The sequence below is a fragment of the Patiria miniata genome, unplaced genomic scaffold (assembly GCF_015706575.1).
Source record: "Patiria miniata isolate m_02_andy unplaced genomic scaffold, ASM1570657v1 HiC_scaffold_14, whole genome shotgun sequence".
NCBI lineage: Eukaryota > Metazoa > Echinodermata > Asteroidea > Valvatida > Asterinidae > Patiria > Patiria miniata.
In genome coordinates this window covers 11,585,736-11,608,012 of record NW_024037052.1, presented here as the reverse complement: position 1 = coordinate 11,608,012, position 22,277 = coordinate 11,585,736, and the positions used below count along the sequence as shown (strand labels likewise).

General features: G+C 44.2%; 2 protein-coding genes across 5 annotated transcripts in view; one reads left to right on the top strand and one right to left on the bottom strand.

Annotated features, from left to right (window-relative positions):
* Nucleotides 1-21,032, top strand: part of LOC119722062 — a 64,034-nt gene extending 43,002 nt beyond the window's left edge. For 3 of the 4 annotated variants that reach the window (XM_038192051.1, XM_038192052.1, XM_038192050.1), the window contains exon 9: nucleotides 8,264-8,513. In XM_038192051.1, coding sequence (XP_038047979.1) covers nucleotides 8,264-8,451 — 188 coding nt within the window. In that variant the 3' untranslated portion in view covers nucleotides 8,452-8,513. Of the gene's footprint in view, nucleotides 1-8,263; nucleotides 8,514-14,649; nucleotides 14,757-19,379; nucleotides 19,487-21,002 lie in introns of those variants that run through there. The other variant, XM_038192053.1, reaches the window with a different exon arrangement.
* LOC119722061 (putative nuclease HARBI1) lies at nucleotides 789-4,068 on the bottom strand. The gene is made up of 3 exons (XM_038192049.1): nucleotides 2,765-4,068; nucleotides 1,539-1,640; nucleotides 789-1,266 (listed from the first exon to the last, which is right to left on the bottom strand). The coding sequence occupies exons 1-3, from the start codon at nucleotides 3,205-3,207 to the stop codon at nucleotides 993-995; spliced, it is 819 nt and encodes a 272-aa protein (XP_038047977.1). The 5' UTR covers nucleotides 3,208-4,068; the 3' UTR covers nucleotides 789-992.
* Nucleotides 21,033-22,277: the final 1,245 nt, after the last annotated feature.

The window sequence follows — 22,277 nt, the reverse complement described above, 5'->3', positions numbered from 1 at the left end:
CTGATGTTCCTCTTTCAAATTTGGCTAGGTCCAATGGAGTTTGTATTAACGAGACTCGACTGTATATATTTTTTTAACTCAACCTTAACTTTAACATGCATATAAAAAAATATTGCAAATTCTAAGTTACTCACACTGTTCCAGGGGATATCACCGATTCTGGGCCTTTTTTGTTTGTTTGGAAAATTAGTTATCAAAGACAACAAAAAAACCCGAAGTGCAAGAAACCTGCTTCATCTCATGCACACTAGATAATATTTTTTCATGATATATTATTCAAGAGGATGCTTAAAATCTTAGTTTGAAGAGAGTAAAAAGTGTGAATAAAGAGTACTCCTGCGTTTTTATTTATATTTTACATTTGGAAGAGAGCAATACATTATTGAACTGTATGTTTTTATTCAAAGAAGCACAATAAATAGTTACTGTGAACTAATTTCCAATTGTTTGTTAAATAGTTGTGTGTCTTTACATGTCACCAAAACTGGAGGGGGGGGGGGGTTAACGATAACCTGTTCTTTTTGCCCATGCTGATTTTCTTGCTCTTACTTGCCCATCCTATTTGCATCCAATAAAAACAGATTACAGAAAATGAAGAAGAAACTGCTGCAAACTGCTCACTGACTAGATTGACCTGAAATATACATAAATAAAAAAAAAAGAGTTGGCTGATATGATAATGGGAGATTTTGAGACGTTGGTGGCAGCAAACACACCGGTCCTTCTCAATTGTTTACATCATGTTTAAGCTAAAGCGCGTGCTCAATATGACGCAAACAATGAAAAAAGGACCTGTGTGTTTGCTGCCACCATTGTCTCAAAAGTCTCCCACTCATCCTCAACAAGGACAATTTCAGAGGCAAGAAATCACATAATGCAAAATCCTTTGCCTCTGAAAAAGTCCTTGCTCAGGATGAAATATGAGGCCACTCTAATTTTTATAACATTTCAACATCTGTTGAATTAACTATGAAACTTTACAATACATCAATTTAGTTAAAATACTGACGAATAATACGCTCCCTATGTGCTTGACCATCATGGAGTACTCCAACATATGGCAGAGCCCCAACCTCCTCAACTTCTACTTCCTCCTCAAAATCAGGCTCACCCATGATCTTGGCTAGATTGTGCAGAACGCAGCAAGCCTTGATGATTTGACATGCTCTACTGGGTGATACCCTGAGACCAAGTGCCAGGCATGGAAATTTCCGCTTTAGCTGACCGAACGTTTGCTCCACCTTGACCCTTGTTCTTCTGTGACACCTTTAATTGGGAAAAATAAACAAATATGGCATGAGTCAAAGTCAATATAACAAGTATGAATTACACCTTTTATACAATATTCAACCTTTAAATTACTCAGTGGCCCAGCCAGAGGGGTGAGGGAGTCTCATTCTCAGAACTCTGCCCCCCCCCCCCCCCCAATGAGAGTGAAAAAATGCACACAAATATACATGTACATGTATAGTTCAGCACATCAAAAGCTCCCGCCCCTATTTAAAAAAACTGTGGACAAATAGTGTGAATCACATTACCTGTTATAATTTCTTTCAGCGTCTGTTATGGGGTTCTCAATTGGTGTCGTCAGCCACGGTCTGAGGGCATATGCTGAATCACCTATGAGCATACCTTGCAGCCTGAAAATGAAGATTCGGTTAACAATTTTATGTTGTTCACGTCAAACATGATTTCAATTAGATTCTATTAATAAATACCTTGGAGAGTTGATGGTTTCTGATTGGTCGAGACTCGATCACGTGGCCGGGCATTAACGGTGATAATGGACCGGCTTCAAAGATCAAGCGAATAAATGGCCCCTGAACCAGCATTGATCCAGCCCCGTTCAGCCCCATGCAAGCCAATGATTGGTCAAAATATAGTAACAGTCCTGCAGTAGCTTGTAACAATAGAGCACTGCACATGCGCTCAACCCCCATCGCGTGAGACTGACGCGCGCGTACGCAACACAGTTGCTAGGGATGCGTGCGTGTGCGCGCGTAAGGAAGTTTTGAAACGACATCGTACAGCAGTGCAGTATATACTGAGGATGTTTACGACGAAAACGTAGATCTACGATTTATTTTCTTTGAACACTTCACCCACCGACATATTTACCTTTCCTAAACCAAGCATCTTTGTAACTCCGGACACAAGGAATGTGTAAACGAGATTTCAGCTTCCTCCATCAGGTAAAGATATGAAAACATTGTTGTAATTTGTTTCACTACGGCAGCAGTTTCTGTTGAGTTTACGTCATTATACCTGTTAAGCTAAAATATGGCCCATGAACATGAACACAAAAAGTCTGGAAATATCGCCGAAGGAAAGTCACAAAATTGGAGCATTTTAACTGTTTATTTCGTTAAAAAGGTATTTATTAATGGGAATAACAGTGTGAGGATCCGGTCTTCACTGCGTGATAATGACCGGGTGTGGGGGTGACTGCTGTTAATGGATAAGAACAGTCCTGCTTTAAGTTCTAAGACCAAAGACAAGTTCTTTTAGAACTTAAAGCGGGACTGTTCTTATCAAAACTAAAACTACTTAGGACTACTGAATACTGTTCACGCAAGCTATCACATTGTGTAATTCTGCGTACACATCTTGTCTGGCTTTAAAATCAAGAAGTGAACTAAATATCTTGCAACAGCAAAGAAGAAGCCATCTTTTGTTAGTGTTTGTGCTCATGCTTGTGCGATTCAATCAAATTTGATTGGCTAAATGTTCCATTTTTTTCCCAATTATCAGATAATTGACTGACCTGCCATCACTAAACATGTCACCAATGACACTGCCGTGGATAATGGCACTGTCGTGTGTACTGCCTGGCCACCTGGCGACAACATTTGTGATCAGGTAGTTAGCATCACAGATGACTTGAATGTTGATGCTGTGCCAGCCTTTCCGGTTAACATATAGGTGCTCGTCATCCATTAGAGGGGCACCATACAAACGGATGTGACTCCCATCAACAGCTCCAACAACTTCAGGAAAGCCGGCGATGGCAAAGAAGTCGCGTTGGGCTCTGTTCACATCATGTTGGCGCACAGGAAACTTGATGACTCTGTTGGCTTCTCTATTGATGGCTCTACAGACTCGATGGATTATCCTGCTCACTGATGGTGCACTCATGTCATGAAGGTCTCCGTGCATGGTGTAAAAGGAGCCAGTGGCAAAAAATCTAAGGGCCGTCAAAAGCTGCATCTGCGCTGAGATTGCATTGCTACGCTGTGACAATAGAAATTCAAATTTGCAAGTGAATATTTGATTATTATTACATTATCTAACACACACTTTAAGCGTGAAACGTTTTTAAATACATCTTTAAAAAGGCTTCAATTTAAAGTTCACACTTTGTGATCTTCAATAACGTGTGTCCTGGTTAAAAAGTGCTATTGTAACACAGTTTGCATTAACAGTGGTCATCCCGCCTCCCCAGTCATTATCACGCAGTGAAGACTGGGGCCTCACACTGTTATCCCCCAATTACAACTTTCTTTCATAAATCAAAACCCTGCCCTCTTTCCACAAATAGACCTGAGACCTAATGACATAATGACTTTGTTTACATATGGGTTTTCCTAATCCTATGAAAGCAAAGTCAGGACGCCAGACAAAGTAGGGACCATTTACCACGGGAAAGCCCACATATAAACAAAGTGTGACGTCATTAGGTCTCATGAGGCCTATAGTACTAACATAGGCCTAACTGATTTCTTAGCGATCTATATTTGAAACGATTCAAACATATAAAGTGACCTTTCCTGCTTGTATCATAGCCAAAATAACTAACCGTAAACTGCTTAGGAAATAATTTCTGCCACCCAAAAATGATGAAAATTACCGCAAAAAAAGTGTCATTAGAATTGAGAGAAGTCTGCTACAAAAGGAAATGTTTGAGTAATAAAAAGACACCCTTGAGTATTATTTGATTGAAAATAAACAGGGGCCCTCCATTAGTAGTTGCGATGAAACCAATAAATTAAAACCCTCCTTTCAATATCCCTTCCGCCATGTCTGCTCCAAAAACAACATGCCGTGCCAAGCCTAGCTTAGCCCCATACATATGGCAAATTTACTGGACTACCTCCGTAAATAAAGGCCACGCCTTCCAAGGGCGGATCCAGAACACAATTTTGGGGGGGGCCAAAAAAAAATTTGGTCCTCCCAAAAAGTGGGTCTAAAAAATTTTTGGATTCTAGATGCTCTGTGGTGCGATCTGAGGCAATTTCTGACCACTTTAACCAATTTTTTTGGAGGAAAAGATGGTGGTGAACTCATTGCCTGCCTTTATTGCGATGTCACATTAAAAAATAAAAAAATTGGTTTCGTTTCTGGGGGGGCCATGGCCCCCTTTGGCCCCCCCCCCTGGATCCGCCCTTGACGCCTTCCACCATGAACAAAAACATGTCAAACTTTGTCAAATTTTGATTTTCACATTTAGGCTTAGTTTGTAGTTTATTTTTGCTTTAGAAACATACTCACCCTCTTTATATTATAATCAGAAAGTGCTGCCTTTTTCAGATATCTATTTTATGTGAAATTTCCAGATTTGTTTGCACACGTTTTCGTATCAAAATTTGAACATGAAATGTCACGAAAATTAGAGTTTAGACATCTGAAAAAGGCAGCACTTTCTGATTAGCCTATATCGAGGTAGTTGTGATAATCGTAACCCACCATCCTCCCGACGGTCGGGAGGATGGTGGGTTACGATTATCGCAACTAATGGATGGTGAGCATGGTGAGTATGCTTCTAAAGCAAAAATAAACTACCATGACTACAAACTAAGCCTAACTGTCATGACTGTGAAAATCAAAATTTGACAAAGTTCGACATGTTTTTGTACATGGTGGAAGTGTGGCATTTATTTACGGAGGTAGTCCAGTAAATTAAATTGGCCACATTTATGGGGCTATAAAGCCAAGCCTATCATGCTGCGCCTATACGTTAGCACCAGCGCCTGTACTTCCCTAAAGCATTCCCCTCCTCCATGTCCTCACTCAAGTTTGAACGGCATGTACTCAAATTAATTTAGTTAAGAGGAACTTAGCTTTGATTCCGTCCAGTGTTTGTAGCATTGAGCAGCAAATACTGTATAAGTTGGATCAGTGTTTAAATGATAAAACCATGGAGCTAAAACTAAGTAGGTGACTAAACACGGCCGACTAAACATGCTAAAAATAAATGCGTCCGTACGGACGCTGCCATATTCTTCAGTAAACGAACGGTGGCGCTATACACTTTATCCACGTTAAACTTTTCCCTAGTCGTACGTTACTTAATTATAACATTTGCTATGTTTTGTTTTAAATTAGTATTCCTTATATAAATTCATCATCATAATTGTATGTAGGCCTAGGCCTATAGTAATATACATGTATACGTTTCGTCGCATTAATTACCTTTGTATCGTGTTCTAGTTCAAGTTCAACCCTCTCTAATAACTCTGTAATTCCATTTCTGGTGAAACGATAGCGTCTATAAATTTCATCGTCTGTCAAAGAATCAAGCGGGCATCTACGCGGTCTACGCTCTCCAAACAATCTTTCTCGGCGTAATGCCCGGCCAGCTTCTCTGTCTAGCAGCAGCATAAACGCCATTTTTTCCCCTGCAACTTGAGTTACGACGACCCTTGAGGTCGTCGTAAGTTACGATGTATTACATACTGTTGCCATGGGATTTACGAATCATTGAACGCATCGTAAGTTTCGTGAAATCGTTTTTAGGCCATTTTGTAAGTTGCGATGCATCTGCATCACAACTTATGTTTACGATGCATCGTAGCGTTTCGTGAAATCGACCGCTGGTCACACACCTGTCTGTTATTGGCATATGTCTTACTACATGGGTCCACACAGTGATGGTCTTGTAACTGGTCACACACCTGTCTGTTATTGGCATATGTCTTACTACATGGGTCCACACAAGGATGGTCTTTTAACTGGTCACACACCTGTCTGTTATTGGCATTTGTCTTACTACATGGATCCACACAGTGATGGTCTTGTAACTGGTCACACACCTGTCTGTTATTGGCTTATGTCTTACTACATGGATCCACACATTGATGGTCCTGTAACTGGTCACACACCTGTCTGTTATTGGCATATGTCTTACAACATGGGTCCACACCGTGATGGTCCTGTGACTGATCACACACCCGTCTATTTTTGGCATATGTCTTACTACATGGGTCCACACAGTGATGGTCCTGTGACTGGTCACACACCTGTCTGTTATTGGCATATGTCTTACTACATGGGTCCACACAGTGATGGTCCTGTGACTGCTCACACACCTGTCTGTTATTGGCATATGTCTTACTACATGGGTCCACACAGTGATGGTCCTGTGACTGATCACACACCTGTCTGTTATTGGCATATGTCTTACTACATGGGTCCACACAGTGATGGTCCTGTGACTGGTCACACACCTGTCTGTTATTGGCATTTGTCTTACCTAATGGGTCCACACAGTGATGGTCCTGTAACTGGTCACACACCTGTCTGTTGTTGGCATTTGTCTTACTACATGGGTCCACACAGTGATGGTCCTGTAACTGGTCACACACCTGTCTGTTATTGGCATATGTCTTACTACATGGTTCCACACAGTGATGGTCCTGTAACTGGTCACACACCTGTCTGTTATTGGCATTTGTCTTACTACATGGGTCCACACAGTGATGGTCCTGTGACTGAACACACACCCGTCTATTTTTGGCATATGTCTTACTACATGGGTCCACACAGTGATGGTCCTGTGACTGGTCACACTCCTGTCTGTTATTGGCATATGTCTTACTACATGGGTCCACACAGTGATGGTCCTGTGACTGGTCACACACCAAGTCTGTTATTGGCATATGTCTTACTACATGGGTCCACACAGTGATGGTCCTGTAACTGGTCAAACACCTGTCTGTTATTGGCATATGTCTTACAAAATGGGTCCACACAGTGATGGTCCTGTGACTGATCACACACCTGTCTGTTATTGGCATATGTCTTACTACATGGTTCCACACAGTGATGGTCCTGTAACTGGTCACACACCTGTCTGTTATTGGCATATGTCTTACTACATGGGTCCACACAGTGATGGTCCTGTGACTGGTCACACACCTGTCTGTTATTGGCATTTGTCTTACCTAATGGGTCCACACAGTGATGGTCTTGTAACTGGTCACACACCTGTCTGTTGTTGGCATTTGTCTTACTACATGGGTCCACACAGTGATGGTCCTGTGACTGATCACACACCTGTCTATTTTTGGCATATGTCTTACTACATGGGTCCACACAGTGATGGTCCTGTAACTGGTCACACACCTGTCTGTTATTGGCATATGTCTTACTACATGGTTCCACACAGTGATGGTCCTGTAACTGGTCACACACCTGTCTGTTATTGGCATTTGTCTTACTACATGGGTCCACACAGTGATGGTCCTGTGACTGAACACACACCCGTCTATTTTTGGCATATGTCTTACTACATGGGTCCACACAGTGATGGTCCTGTGACTGGTCACACTCCTGTCTGTTATTGGCATATGTCTTACTACATGGGTCCACACAGTGATGGTCCTGTGACTGGTCACACACCTGTCTGTTATTGGCATATGTCTTACTACATGGGTCCACACAGTGATGGTCCTGTAACTGGTCACACGCCTGTCTGTTATTGGCATATGTCTTACTACATGGGTCCACACAGTGATGGTCCTGTAACTGGTCAAACACCTGTCTGTTATTGGCATATGTCTTACAAAATGGGTCCACACAGTGATGGTCCTGTGACTGATCACACACCTGTCTGTTATTGGCATATGTCTTACTACATGGTTCCACACAGTGATGGTCCTGTAACTGGTCACACACCTGTCTGTTATTGGCATATGTCTTACTACATGGGTCCACACAGTGATGGTCCTGTAACTGGTCACACACCTGTCTGTTATTGGCGTATGTCTTACTACATGGGTCCACACAGTGATGGTCCTGTAACTGGTCACACACCTGTCTGTTATTGGCGTATGTCTTACTACATGGGTCCACACAGTGATGGTCCTGTAACTGGTCACACACCTGTCTGTTATTGGCGTATGTCATACTACATGGGTCCACACAGTGATGGTCCTGTAACTGGTCACTAACCATTTGTTATTGACATACATGTCTCACTGTTACTAAAATAAACTACAACAACTCCGAAGACTTCATGCTTTTTTGTTGTTGGTTGTTTGTATAGATGAGCTCAACAAGGCACTGAAGGGCAGGCTAGAATATACGAGAAGCGGCAAGCATGCCTTTTTTGTGGCAGTATGGTTTCCAATGCAGCCAGTGAAATCATTGAAGGTACATGAAGATTTATTGTCCCATTTCTTCCCCACATACAAAATGTATGCAATTGAGCTCTTTCTATTATTTTTAACTTGATCATCTAAGAAAAATGGAATTATATGTAACACAAGCAGGATCAACTTCACGGTGAAGGCCCTATGGCTAAGGGCTCCAACATGGTCCTGTAACTGGTCACACACTATCTGTTATTGGCATATGTCTTACTACATGGGTCCACACAGTGATGGTCCTGTAACTGGTCACACACCTGTCTGTTATTGGCTTATGTCTTACTACATGGATGCACACAGTGATGGTCTTGTAACTGGTCACACACCTGTCTGTTATTGGCATATGTCTTACTACATGGGTCCACACAAGGATGGTCCTGTAACTGGTCACACACCTGTCTGTTATTGGCATTTGTCTTACTACATGGGTCCACACAGTAATAGTCCTGTAACTGGTCACACGTCTGTCTGTTTTTGGCGTATGTCTTACTACATGGGTCCACACAGTGATGGTCCTGTAACTGGTCACACACCTGTCTGTTATTGGCATATGTCTTACAACATGGGTCCACATAGTGATGGTCCTGTGACTGATCACACACCTGTCTGTTTTTGGCATATGTCTTACTACATGGGTCCACACAGTGATGGTCCTGTGACTGGTCACACACCTGTCTGTTATTGGCATTTGTCTTACTACATGGGCCACACAGTGATGGTCCTGTAACTGGTCACACACCTGTCTGTTATTGGCATATGTCTTACTACATGGGTCCACACAGTGATGGTCCTGTGACTGGTCACACACCTGTCTGTTATTGGCATATGTCTTACTACATGGGTCCACACAGTGATGGTCCTGTAACTGGTCACACACCTGTCTGTTATTGGCATTTGTCTTACTACATGGGTCCACACAGTGATGGTCCTGTAACTGGTCACACACCTGTCTGTTATTGGCATATGTCTTACTACATGGGTCCACACAGTGATGGTCTTGTAACTGGTCACACACCTGTCTGTTATTGGCATATGTCTTACTACATGGGTCCACACAAGGATGGTCTTTTAACTGGTCACACACCTGTCTGTTATTGGCATTTGTCTTACTACATGGGTCCACACAGTGATGGTCCTGTAACTGGTCACACACCTTTCTGTTATTGGCATATGTCTTACTACATGGGTCCACACAGTGATGGTCCTGTAACTGGTCACACACCTGTCTGTTATTGGCATATGTCTTACAATTTGGGTCCACACAGTAATGGTCCTGTAACTGGTCACACACCTGTCTGTTATTGGCATATGTCTTACTACATGGGTCCACACAGTGATGGTCCTGTAACTGGTCACACACCTGTCTGTTATTGGCATATGTCTTACAACATGGGTCCACACCGTGATGGTCCTGTGACTGATCACACACCCGTCTATTTTTGGCATATGTCTTACTACATGGGTCCACAAAGTGATGGTCCTGTGACTGGTCACACACCTGTCTGTTATTGGCATATGTCTTACTACATGGGTCCACACAGTGATGGTCCTGTGACTGGTCACACACCTGTCTGTTATTGGCATATGTCTTACTACATGGGTCCACACAGTGATGGTCCTGTGACTGATCACACACCTGTCTGTAATTGGCATATGTCTTACTACATGGGTCCACACAGTGATGGTCCTGTGACTGGTCACACACCTGTCTGTTATTGGCATTTGTCTTACCTAATGGGTCCACACAGTGATGGTCCTGTAACTGGTCACACACCTGTCTGTTGTTGGCATTTGTCTTACTACATGGGTCCACACAGTGATGGTCCTGTAACTGGTCACACACCTGTCTGTTATTGGCATATGTCTTACTACATGGTTCCACACAGTGATGGTCCTGTAACTGGTCACACACCTGTCTGTTATTGGCATTTGTCTTACTACATGGGTCCACACAGTGATGGTCCTGTGACTGAACACACACCCGTCTATTTTTGGCATATGTCTTACTACATGGGTCCACACAGTGATGGTCCTGTGACTGGTCACACTCCTGTCTGTTATTGGCATATGTCTTACTACATGGGTCCACACAGTGATGGTCCTGTGACTGGTCACACACCTGTCTGTTATTGGCATATGTCTTACTACATGGGTCCACACAGTGATGGTCCTGTAACTGATCACACACCTGTCTGTTATTGGCATATGTCTTACAAAATGGGTCCACACAGTGATGGTCCTGTGACTGATCACACACCTGTCTGTTATTGGCATATGTCTTACTACATGGTTCCACACAGTGATGGTCCTGTAACTGGTCACACACCTGTCTGTTATTGGCATATGTCTTACTACATGGGTCCACACAGTGATGGTCCTGTGACTGGTCACACACCTGTCTGTTATTGGCATTTGTCTTACCTAATGGGTCCACACAGTGATGGTCTTGTAACTGGTCACACACCTGTCTGTTGTTGGCATTTGTCTTACTACATGGGTCCACACAGTGATGGTCCTGTGACTGATCACACACCCGTCTATTTTTGGCATATGTCTTACTACATGGGTCCACACAGTGATGGTCCTGTAACTGGTCACACACCTGTCTGTTATTGGCATATGTCTTACTACATGGTTCCACACAGTGATGGTCCTGTAACTGGTCACACACCCGTCTGTTATTGGCATTTGTCTTACTACATGGGTCCACACAGTGATGGTCCTGTGACTGAACACACACCCGTCTATTTTTGGCATATGTCTTACTACATGGGTCCACACAGTGATGGTCCTGTGACTGGTCACACTCCTGTCTGTTATTGGCATATGTCTTACTACATGGGTCCACACAGTGATGGTCCTGTGACTGGTCACACACCTGTCTGTTATTGGCATATGTCTTACTACATGGGTCCACACAGTGATGGTCCTGTAACTGGTCACACACCTGTCTGTTATTGGCATATGTCTTACTACATGGTTCCACACAGTGATGGTCCTGTAACTGGTCACACACCTGTCTGTTATTGGCATATGTCTTACTACATGGGTCCACACAGTGATGGTCCTGTAACTGGTCACACACCTGTCTGTTATTGGCGTATGTCTTACTACATGGGTCCACACAGTGATGGTCCTGTGACTGGTCACACACCTGTCTGTTATTGGCGTATGTCTTACTACATGGGTCCACACAGTGATGGTCCTGTAACTGGTCACACACCTGTCTGTTATTGGCGTATGTCTTACTACATGGGTCCACACAGTGATGGTCCTGTAACTGATCACACACCTGTCTGTTATTGGCATATGTCTTACAAAATGGGTCCACACAGTGATGGTCCTGTGACTGATCACACACCTGTCTGTTATTGGCATATGTCTTACTACATGGTTCCACACAGTGATGGTCCTGTAACTGGTCACACACCTGTCTGTTATTGGCATATGTCTTACTACATGGGTCCACACAGTGATGGTCCTGTGACTGGTCACACACCTGTCTGTTATTGGCATTTGTCTTACTACATGGGTCCACACAGTGATGGTCCTGTGACTGGTCACACACCTGTCTGTTATTGGCATTTGTCTTACTACATGGGCCACACAGTGATGGTCCTGTAACTGGTCACACACCTGTCTGTTATTGGCATATGTCTTACTACATGGGTCCACACAGTGATGGTCCTGTGACTGGTCACACACCTGTCTGTTATTGGCATATGTCTTACTACATGGGTCCACACAGTGATGGTCCTGTAACTGGTCACACACCTGTCTGTTATTGGCATTTGTCTTACTACATGGGTCCACACAGTGATGGTCCTGTAACTGGTCACACACCTGTCTGTTATTGGCATATGTCTTACTACATGGGTCCACACAGTGATGGTCTTGTAACTGGTCACACACCTGTCTGTTATTGGCATATGTCTTACTACATGGGTCCACACAAGGATGGTCTTTTAACTGGTCACACACCTGTCTGTTATTGGCATTTGTCTTACTACATGGGTCCACACAGTGATGGTCCTGTAACTGGTCACACACCTGTCTGTTATTGGCATATGTCTTACTACATGGGTCCACACAGTGATGGTCCTGTAACTGGTCACACACCTGTCTGTTATTGGCATATGTCTTACAATTTGGGTCCACACAGTAATGGTCCTGTAACTGGTCACACACCTGTCTGTTATTGGCATATGTCTTACTACATGGGTCCACACAGTGATGGTCCTGTAACTGGTCACACACCTGTCTGTTATTGGCATATGTCTTACAACATGGGTCCACACCGTGATGGTCCTGTGACTGATCACACACCCGTCTATTTTTGGCATATGTCTTACTACATGGGTCCACACGGTGATGGTCCTGTGACTGGTCACACACCTGTCTGTTATTGGCATATGTCTTACTACATGGGTCCACACAGTGATGGTCCTGTGACTGGTCACACACCTGTCTGTTATTGGCATATGTCTTACTACATGGGTCCACACAGTGATGGTCCTGTGACTGATCACACACCTGTCTGTAATTGGCATATGTCTTACTACATGGGTCCACACAGTGATGGTCCTGTGACTGGTCACACACCTGTCTGTTATTGGCATTTGTCTTACCTAATGGGTCCACACAGTGATGGTCCTGTAACTGGTCACACACCTGTCTGTTGTTGGCATTTGTCTTACTACATGGGTCCACACAGTGATGGTCCTGTAACTGGTCACACACCTGTCTGTTATTGGCATATGTCTTACTACATGGTTCCACACAGTGATGGTCCTGTAACTGGTCACACACCTGTCTGTTATTGGCATTTGTCTTACTACATGGGTCCACACAGTGATGGTCCTGTGACTGAACACACACCCGTCTATTTTTGGCATATGTCTTACTACATGGGTCCACACAGTGATGGTCCTGTGACTGGTCACACTCCTGTCTGTTATTGGCATATGTCTTACTACATGGGTCCACACAGTGATGGTCCTGTGACTGGTCACACACCTGTCTGTTATTGGCATATGTCTTACTACATGGGTCCACACAGTGATGGTCCTGTAACTGATCACACACCTGTCTGTTATTGGCATATGTCTTACAAAATGGGTCCACACAGTGATGGTCCTGTGACTGATCACACACCTGTCTGTTATTGGCATATGTCTTACTACATGGTTCCACACAGTGATGGTCCTGTAACTGGTCACACACCTGTCTGTTATTGGCATATGTCTTACTACATGGGTCCACACAGTGATGGTCCTGTGACTGGTCACACACCTGTCTGTTATTGGCATTTGTCTTACCTAATGGGTCCACACAGTGATGGTCTTGTAACTGGTCACACACCTGTCTGTTGTTGGCATTTGTCTTACTACATGGGTCCACACAGTGATGGTCCTGTGACTGATCACACACCCGTCTATTTTTGGCATATGTCTTACTACATGGGTCCACACAGTGATGGTCCTGTAACTGGTCACACACCTGTCTGTTATTGGCATATGTCTTACTACATGGTTCCACACAGTGATGGTCCTGTAACTGGTCACACACCTGTCTGTTATTGGCATTTGTCTTACTACATGGGTCCACACAGTGATGGTCCTGTGACTGAACACACACCCGTCTATTTTTGGCATATGTCTTACTACATGGGTCCACACAGTGATGGTCCTGTGACTGGTCACACTCCTGTCTGTTATTGGCATATGTCTTACTACATGGGTCCACACAGTGATGGTCCTGTGACTGGTCACACACCTGTCTGTTATTGGCATATGTCTTACTACATGGGTCCACACAGTGATGGTCCTGTAACTGGTCACACACCTGTCTGTTATTGGCATATGTCTTACTACATGGTTCCACACAGTGATGGTCCTGTAACTGGTCACACACCTGTCTGTTATTGGCATATGTCTTACTACATGGGTCCACACAGTGATGGTCCTGTAACTGGTCACACACCTGTCTGTTATTGGCGTATGTCTTACTACATGGGTCCACACAGTGATGGTCCTGTGACTGGTCACACACCTGTCTGTTATTGGCGTATGTCTTACTACATGGGTCCACACAGTGATGGTCCTGTAACTGGTCACACACCTGTCTGTTATTGGCGTATGTCATACTACATGGGTCCACACAGTGATGGTCCTGTAACTGGTCACTAACCATTTGTTATTGACATACATGTCTCACTGTTACTAAAATAAACTACAACAACTCCGAAGACTTCATGCTTTTTTGTTGTTGGTTGTTTGTATAGATGAGCTCAACAAGGCACTGAAGGGCAGGCTAGAATATACGAGAAGCGGCAAGCATGCCTTTTTTGTGGCAGTATGGTTTCCAATGCAGCCAGTGAAATCATTGAAGGTACATGAAGATTTATTGTCCCATTTCTTCCCCACATACAAAATGTATGCAATTGAGCTCTTTCTATTATTTTTAACTTGATCATCTAAGAAAAATGGAATTATATGTAACACAAGCAGGATCAACTTCACGGTGAAGGCCCTATGGCTAAGCGCTCCAAAATGGTCCTGTAACTGGTCACACACTATCTGTTATTGGCATATGTCTTACTACATGGGTCCACACAGTGATGGTCCTGTAACTGGTCACACACCTGTCTGTTATTGGCTTATGTCTTACTACATGGATGCACACAGTGATGGTCTTGTAACTGGTCACACACCTGTCTGTTATTGGCATATGTCTTACTACATGGGTCCACACAAGGATGGTCCTGTAACTGGTCACACACCTGTCTGTTATTGGCATTTGTCTTACTACATGGGTCCACACAGTAATAGTCCTGTAACTGGTCACACGTCTGTCTGTTATTGGCGTATGTCTTACTACATGGGTCCACACAGTGATGGTCCTGTAACTGGTCACACACCTGTCTGTTATTGGCATATGTCTTACAACATGGGTCCACATAGTGATGGTCCTGTGACTGATCACACACCTGTCTGTTTTTGGCATATGTCTTACTACATGGGTCCACACAGTGATGGTCCTGTGACTGGTCACACACCTGTCTGTTATTGGCATTTGTCTTACTACATGGGCCACACAGTGATGGTCCTGTAACTGGTCACACACCTGTCTGTTATTGGCATATGTCTTACTACATGGGTCCACACAGTGATGGTCCTGTGACTGGTCACACACCTGTCTGTTATTGGCATATGTCTTACTACATGGGTCCACACAGTGATGGTCCTGTAACTGGTCACACACCTGTCTGTTATTGGCATTTGTCTTACTACATGGGTCCACACAGTGATGGTCCTGTAACTGGTCACACACCTGTCTGTTATTGGCATATGTCTTACTACATGGGTCCACACAGTGATGGTCTTGTAACTGGTCACACACCTGTCTGTTATTGGCATATGTCTTACTACATGGGTCCACACAAGGATGGTCTTTTAACTGGTCACACACCTGTCTGTTATTGGCATTTGTCTTACTACATGGGTCCACACAGTGATGGTCCTGTAACTGGTCACACACCTGTCTGTTATTGGCATATGTCTTACTACATGGGTCCACACAGTGATGGTCCTGTAACTGGTCACACACCTGTCTGTTATTGGCATATGTCTTACAATTTGGGTCCACACAGTGCTGGTCCTGTAACTGGTCACACACCTGTCTGTTATTGGCATATGTCTTACTACATGGTTCCACACAGTGATGGTCCTGTAACTGGTCACACACCTGTCTGTTATTGGCATATGTCTTACTACATGGGTCCACACAGTGATGGTCCTGTAACTGGTCACACACCTGTCTGTTATTGGCGTATGTCTTACTACATGGGTCCACACAGTGATGGTCCTGTGACTGGTCACACACCTGTCTGTTATTGGCGTATGTCTTACTACATGGGTCCACACAGTGATGGTCCTGTAACTGGTCACACACCTGTCTGTTATTGGCGTATGTCTTACTACATGGGTCCACACAGTGATGGTCCTGTAACTGATCACACACCTGTCTGTTATTGGCATATGTCTTACAAAATGGGTCCACACAGTGATGGTCCTGTGACTGATCACACACCTGTCTGTTATTGGCATATGTCTTACTACATGGTTCCACACAGTGATGGTCCTGTAACTGGTCACACACCTGTCTGTTATTGGCATATGTCTTACTACATGGGTCCACACAGTGATGGTCCTGTGACTGGTCACACACCTGTCTGTTATTGGCATTTGTCTTACTACATGGGTCCACACAGTGATGGTCCTGTGACTGGTCACACACCTGTCTGTTATTGGCATTTGTCTTACTACATGGGCCACACAGTGATGGTCCTGTAACTGGTCACACACCTGTCTGTTATTGGCATATGTCTTACTACATGGGTCCACACAGTGATGGTCCTGTGACTGGTCACACACCTGTCTGTTATTGGCATATGTCTTACTACATGGGTCCACACAGTGATGGTCCTGTAACTGGTCACACACCTGTCTGTTATTGGCATTTGTCTTACTACATGGGTCCACACAGTGATGGTCCTGTAACTGGTCACACACCTGTCTGTTATTGGCATATGTCTTACTACATGGGTCCACACAGTGATGGTCTTGTAACTGGTCACACACCTGTCTGTTATTGGCATATGTCTTACTACATGGGTCCACACAAGGATGGTCTTTTAACTGGTCACACACCTGTCTGTTATTGGCATTTGTCTTACTACATGGGTCCACACAGTGATGGTCCTGTAACTGGTCACACACCTGTCTGTTATTGGCATATGTCTTACTACATGGGTCCACACAGTGATGGTCCTGTAACTGGTCACACACCTGTCTGTTATTGGCATATGTCTTACAATTTGGGTCCACACAGTAATGGTCCTGTAACTGGTCACACACCTGTCTGTTATTGGCATATGTCTTACTACATGGGTCCACACAGTGATGGTCCTGTAACTGGTCACACACCTGTCTGTTATTGGCATATGTCTTACAACATGGGTCCACACCGTGATGGTCCTGTGACTGATCACACACCCGTCTATTTTTGGCATATGTCTTACTACATGGGTCCACACAGTGATGGTCCTGTGACTGGTCACACACCTGTCTGTTATTGGCATATGTCTTACTACATGGGTCCACACAGTGATGGTCCTGTGACTGGTCACACACCTGTCTGTTATTGGCATATGTCTTACTACATGGGTCCACACAGTGATGGTCCTGTGACTGATCACACACCTGTCTGTAATTGGCATATGTCTTACTACATGGGTCCACACAGTGATGGTCCTGTGACTGGTCACACACCTGTCTGTTATTGGCATTTGTCTTACCTAATGGGTCCACACAGTGATGGTCCTGTAACTGGTCACACACCTGTCTGTTGTTGGCATTTGTCTTACTACATGGGTCCACACAGTGATGGTCCTGTAACTGGTCACACACCTGTCTGTTATTGGCATATGTCTTACTACATGGTTCCACACAGTGATGGTCCTGTAACTGGTCACACACCTGTCTGTTATTGGCATTTGTCTTACTACATGGGTCCACACAGTGATGGTCCTGTGACTGAACACACACCCGTCTATTTTTGGCATATGTCTTACTACATGGGTCCACACAGTGATGGTCCTGTGACTGGTCACACTCCTGTCTGTTATTGGCATATGTCTTACTACATGGGTCCACACAGTGATGGTCCTGTGACTGGTCACACACCTGTCTGTTATTGGCATATGTCTTACTACATGGGTCCACACAGTGATGGTCCTGTAACTGATCACACACCTGTCTGTTATTGGCATATGTCTTACAAAATGGGTCCACACAGTGATGGTCCTGTGACTGATCACACACCTGTCTGTTATTGGCATATGTCTTACTACATGGTTCCACACAGTGATGGTCCTGTAACTGGTCACACACCTGTCTGTTATTGGCATATGTCTTACTACATGGGTCCACACAGTGATGGTCCTGTGACTGGTCACACACCTGTCTGTTATTGGCATTTGTCTTACCTAATGGGTCCACACAGTGATGGTCTTGTAACTGGTCACACACCTGTCTGTTGTTGGCATTTGTCTTACTACATGGGTCCACACAGTGATGGTCCTGTGACTGATCACACACCCGTCTATTTTTGGCATATGTCTTACTACATGGGTCCACACAGTGATGGTCCTGTAACTGGTCACACACCTGTCTGTTATTGGCATATGTCTTACTACATGGTTCCACACAGTGATGGTCCTGTAACTGGTCACACACCTGTCTGTTATTGGCATTTGTCTTACTACATGGGTCCACACAGTGATGGTCCTGTGACTGAACACACACCCGTCTATTTTTGGCATATGTCTTACTACATGGGTCCACACAGTGATGGTCCTGTGACTGGTCACACTCCTGTCTGTTATTGGCATATGTCTTACTACATGGGTCCACACAGTGATGGTCCTGTGACTGGTCACACACCTGTCTGTTATTGGCATATGTCTTACTACATGGGTCCACACAGTGATGGTCCTGTAACTGGTCACACACCTGTCTGTTATTGGCATATGTCTTACTACATGGTTCCACACAGTGATGGTCCTGTAACTGGTCACACACCTGTCTGTTATTGGCATATGTCTTACTACATGGGTCCACACAGTGATGGTCCTGTAACTGGTCACACACCTGTCTGTTATTGGCGTATGTCTTACTACATGGGTCCACACAGTGATGGTCCTGTGACTGGTCACACACCTGTCTGTTATTGGCGTATGTCTTACTACATGGGTCCACACAGTGATGGTCCTGTAACTGGTCACACACCTGTCTGTTATTGGCGTATGTCATACTACATGGGTCCACACAGTGATGGTCCTGTAACTGGTCACTAACCATTTGTTATTGACATACATGTCTCACTGTTACTAAAATAAACTACAACAACTCCGAAGACTTCATGCTTTTTTGTTGTTGGTTGTTTGTATAGATGAGCTCAACAAGGCACTGAAGGGCAGGCTAGAATATACGAGAAGCGGCAAGCATGCCTTTTTTGTGGCAGTATGGTTTCCAATGCAGCCAGTGAAATCATTGAAGGTACATGAAGATTTATTGTCCCATTTCTTCCCCACATACAAAATGTATGCAATTGAGCTCTTTCTATTATTTTTAACTTGATCATCTAAGAAAAATGGAATTATATGTAACACAAGCAGGATCAACTTCACGGTGAAGGCCCTATGGCTAAGCGCTCCAAAATGGTCCTGTAACTGGTCACACACTATCTGTTATTGGCATATGTCTTACTACATGGGTCCACACAGTGATGGTCCTGTAACTGGTCACACACCTGTCTGTTATTGGCTTATGTCTTACTACATGGATGCACACAGTGATGGTCTTGTAACTGGTCACACACCTGTCTGTTATTGGCATATGTCTTACTACATGGGTCCACACAAGGATGGTCCTGTAACTGGTCACACACCTGTCTGTTATTGGCATTTGTCTTACTACATGGGTCCACACAGTAATAGTCCTGTAACTGGTCACACGTCTGTCTGTTATTGGCGTATGTCTTACTACATGGGTCCACACAGTGATGGTCCTGTAACTGGTCACACACCTGTCTGTTATTGGCATATGTCTTACAACATGGGTCCACATAGTGATGGTCCTGTGACTGATCACACACCTGTCTGTTTTTGGCATATGTCTTACTACATGGGTCCACACAGTGATGGTCCTGTGACTGGTCACACACCTGTCTGTTATTGGCATTTGTCTTACTACATGGGCCACACAGTGATGGTCCTGTAACTGGTCACACACCTGTCTGTTATTGGCATATGTCTTACTACATGGGTCCACACAGTGATGGTCCTGTGACTGGTCACACACCTGTCTGTTATTGGCATATGTCTTACTACATGGGTCCACACAGTGATGGTCCTGTAACTGGTCACACACCTGTCTGTTATTGGCATTTGTCTTACTACATGGGTCCACACAGTGATGGTCCTGTAACTGGTCACACACCTGTCTGTTATTGGCATATGTCTTACTACATGGGTCCACACAGTGATGGTCTTGTAACTGGTCACACACCTGTCTGTTATTGGCATATGTCTTACTACATGGGTCCACACAAGGATGATCTTTTAACTGGTCACACACCTGTCTGTTATTGGCATTTGTCTTACTACATGGGTCCACACAGTGATGGTCCTGTAACTGGTCACACACCTGTCTGTTATTGGCATATGTCTTACTACATGGGTCCACACAGTGATGGTCCTGTAACTGGTCACACACCTGTCTGTTATTGGCATATGTCTTACAATTTGGGTCCACACAGTAATGGTCCTGTAACTGGTCACACACCTGTCTGTTATTGGCATATGTCTTACTACATGGGTCCACACAGTGATGGTCCTGTAACTGGTCACACACCTGTCTGTTATTGGCATATGTCTTACTACATGGGTCCACACAGTGATGGTCCTGTAACTGGTCACTAACCATTTGTTATTGACATACATGTCTCACTGTTACTACATTAAACTACAACTCCGAAGACTTCATGCTTTTTTGTTGTTGGTTGTTTGTATAGATGAGCTCAACAAGGCACCGAAGGGCAGGCTAGAATATACGAGAAGCGGCAAGCATGCCTTTTTTGTGGCAGTATGGTTTCCGAGGCAGCCAGTGAAATCATTGAAGGTACATGAAGATTTATTGTCCCATTTCTTCCCCACATACAAAATGTATGCAATTGAGCTCTTTCTATTTTTTTTAACTTGATCATCTTAGAAAAATGGAATTATATGTAACACAAGCAGGATCAACTTCACGGTGAAGGCCCTATGGCTAAGCGCTCCAAACTGTTATTGGCATATGTCTTACTACATGGGTCCACACAGTGATGGTCCTGTAACTGGTCACACACTATCTGTTATTGGCATATGTCTTACTACATGGGTCCACACAGTGATGGTCCTGTAACTGGTCACCCACCTGTCTGTTATTGGCTTATGTCTTACTACATGGATGCACACAGTGATGGTCTTGTAACTGGTCACACACCTGTCTGTTATTGGCATATGTCTTACTACATGGGTCCTCACAAGGATGGTCCTGTAACTGGTCACACACCTGTCTGTTATTGGCATTTGTCTTACTACATGGGTCCACACAGTAATAGTCCTGTAACTGGTCACACGTCTGTCTGTTATTGGCGTATGTCTTACTACATGGGTCCACACAGTGATGGTCCTGTAACTGGTCACACACCTGTCTGTTATTGGCATATGTCTTACAACATGGGTCCACACAGTGATGGTCCTGTGACTGATCACACACCTGTCTGTTTTTGGCATATGTCTTACTACATGGGTCCACACAGTGATGGTCCTGTGACTGGTCACACACCTGTCTGTTATTGGCATTTGTCTTACTACATGGGCCACACAGTGATGGTCCTGTGACTGGTCACACACCTGTCTGTTATTGGCATATGTCTTACGACATGGGTCCACACAGTGATGGTCCTGTAACTGATCACACACCTGTCTGTTATTGGCATATGTCTTACTACATGGGTCCACACAGTGATGGTCCTGTAACTGGTCACACACCTGTCTGTTATTGGCATTTGTCTTACTACATGGGTCCACACAGTGATGGTCCTGTTACTGGTCACACACCTGTCTGTTATTGGCATATGTCTTACTACTTGGGTCCACACAGTGATGGTCCTGTAACTGATCACACACCTGTCTGTTTTTGGCATAGTACTTACTACATGGGTCCACACAGTGATGGTCCTGTAATTGATCACACACCTGTCTGTTTTTGGCATATGTCTTACTACATGGGTCCACACAGTGAT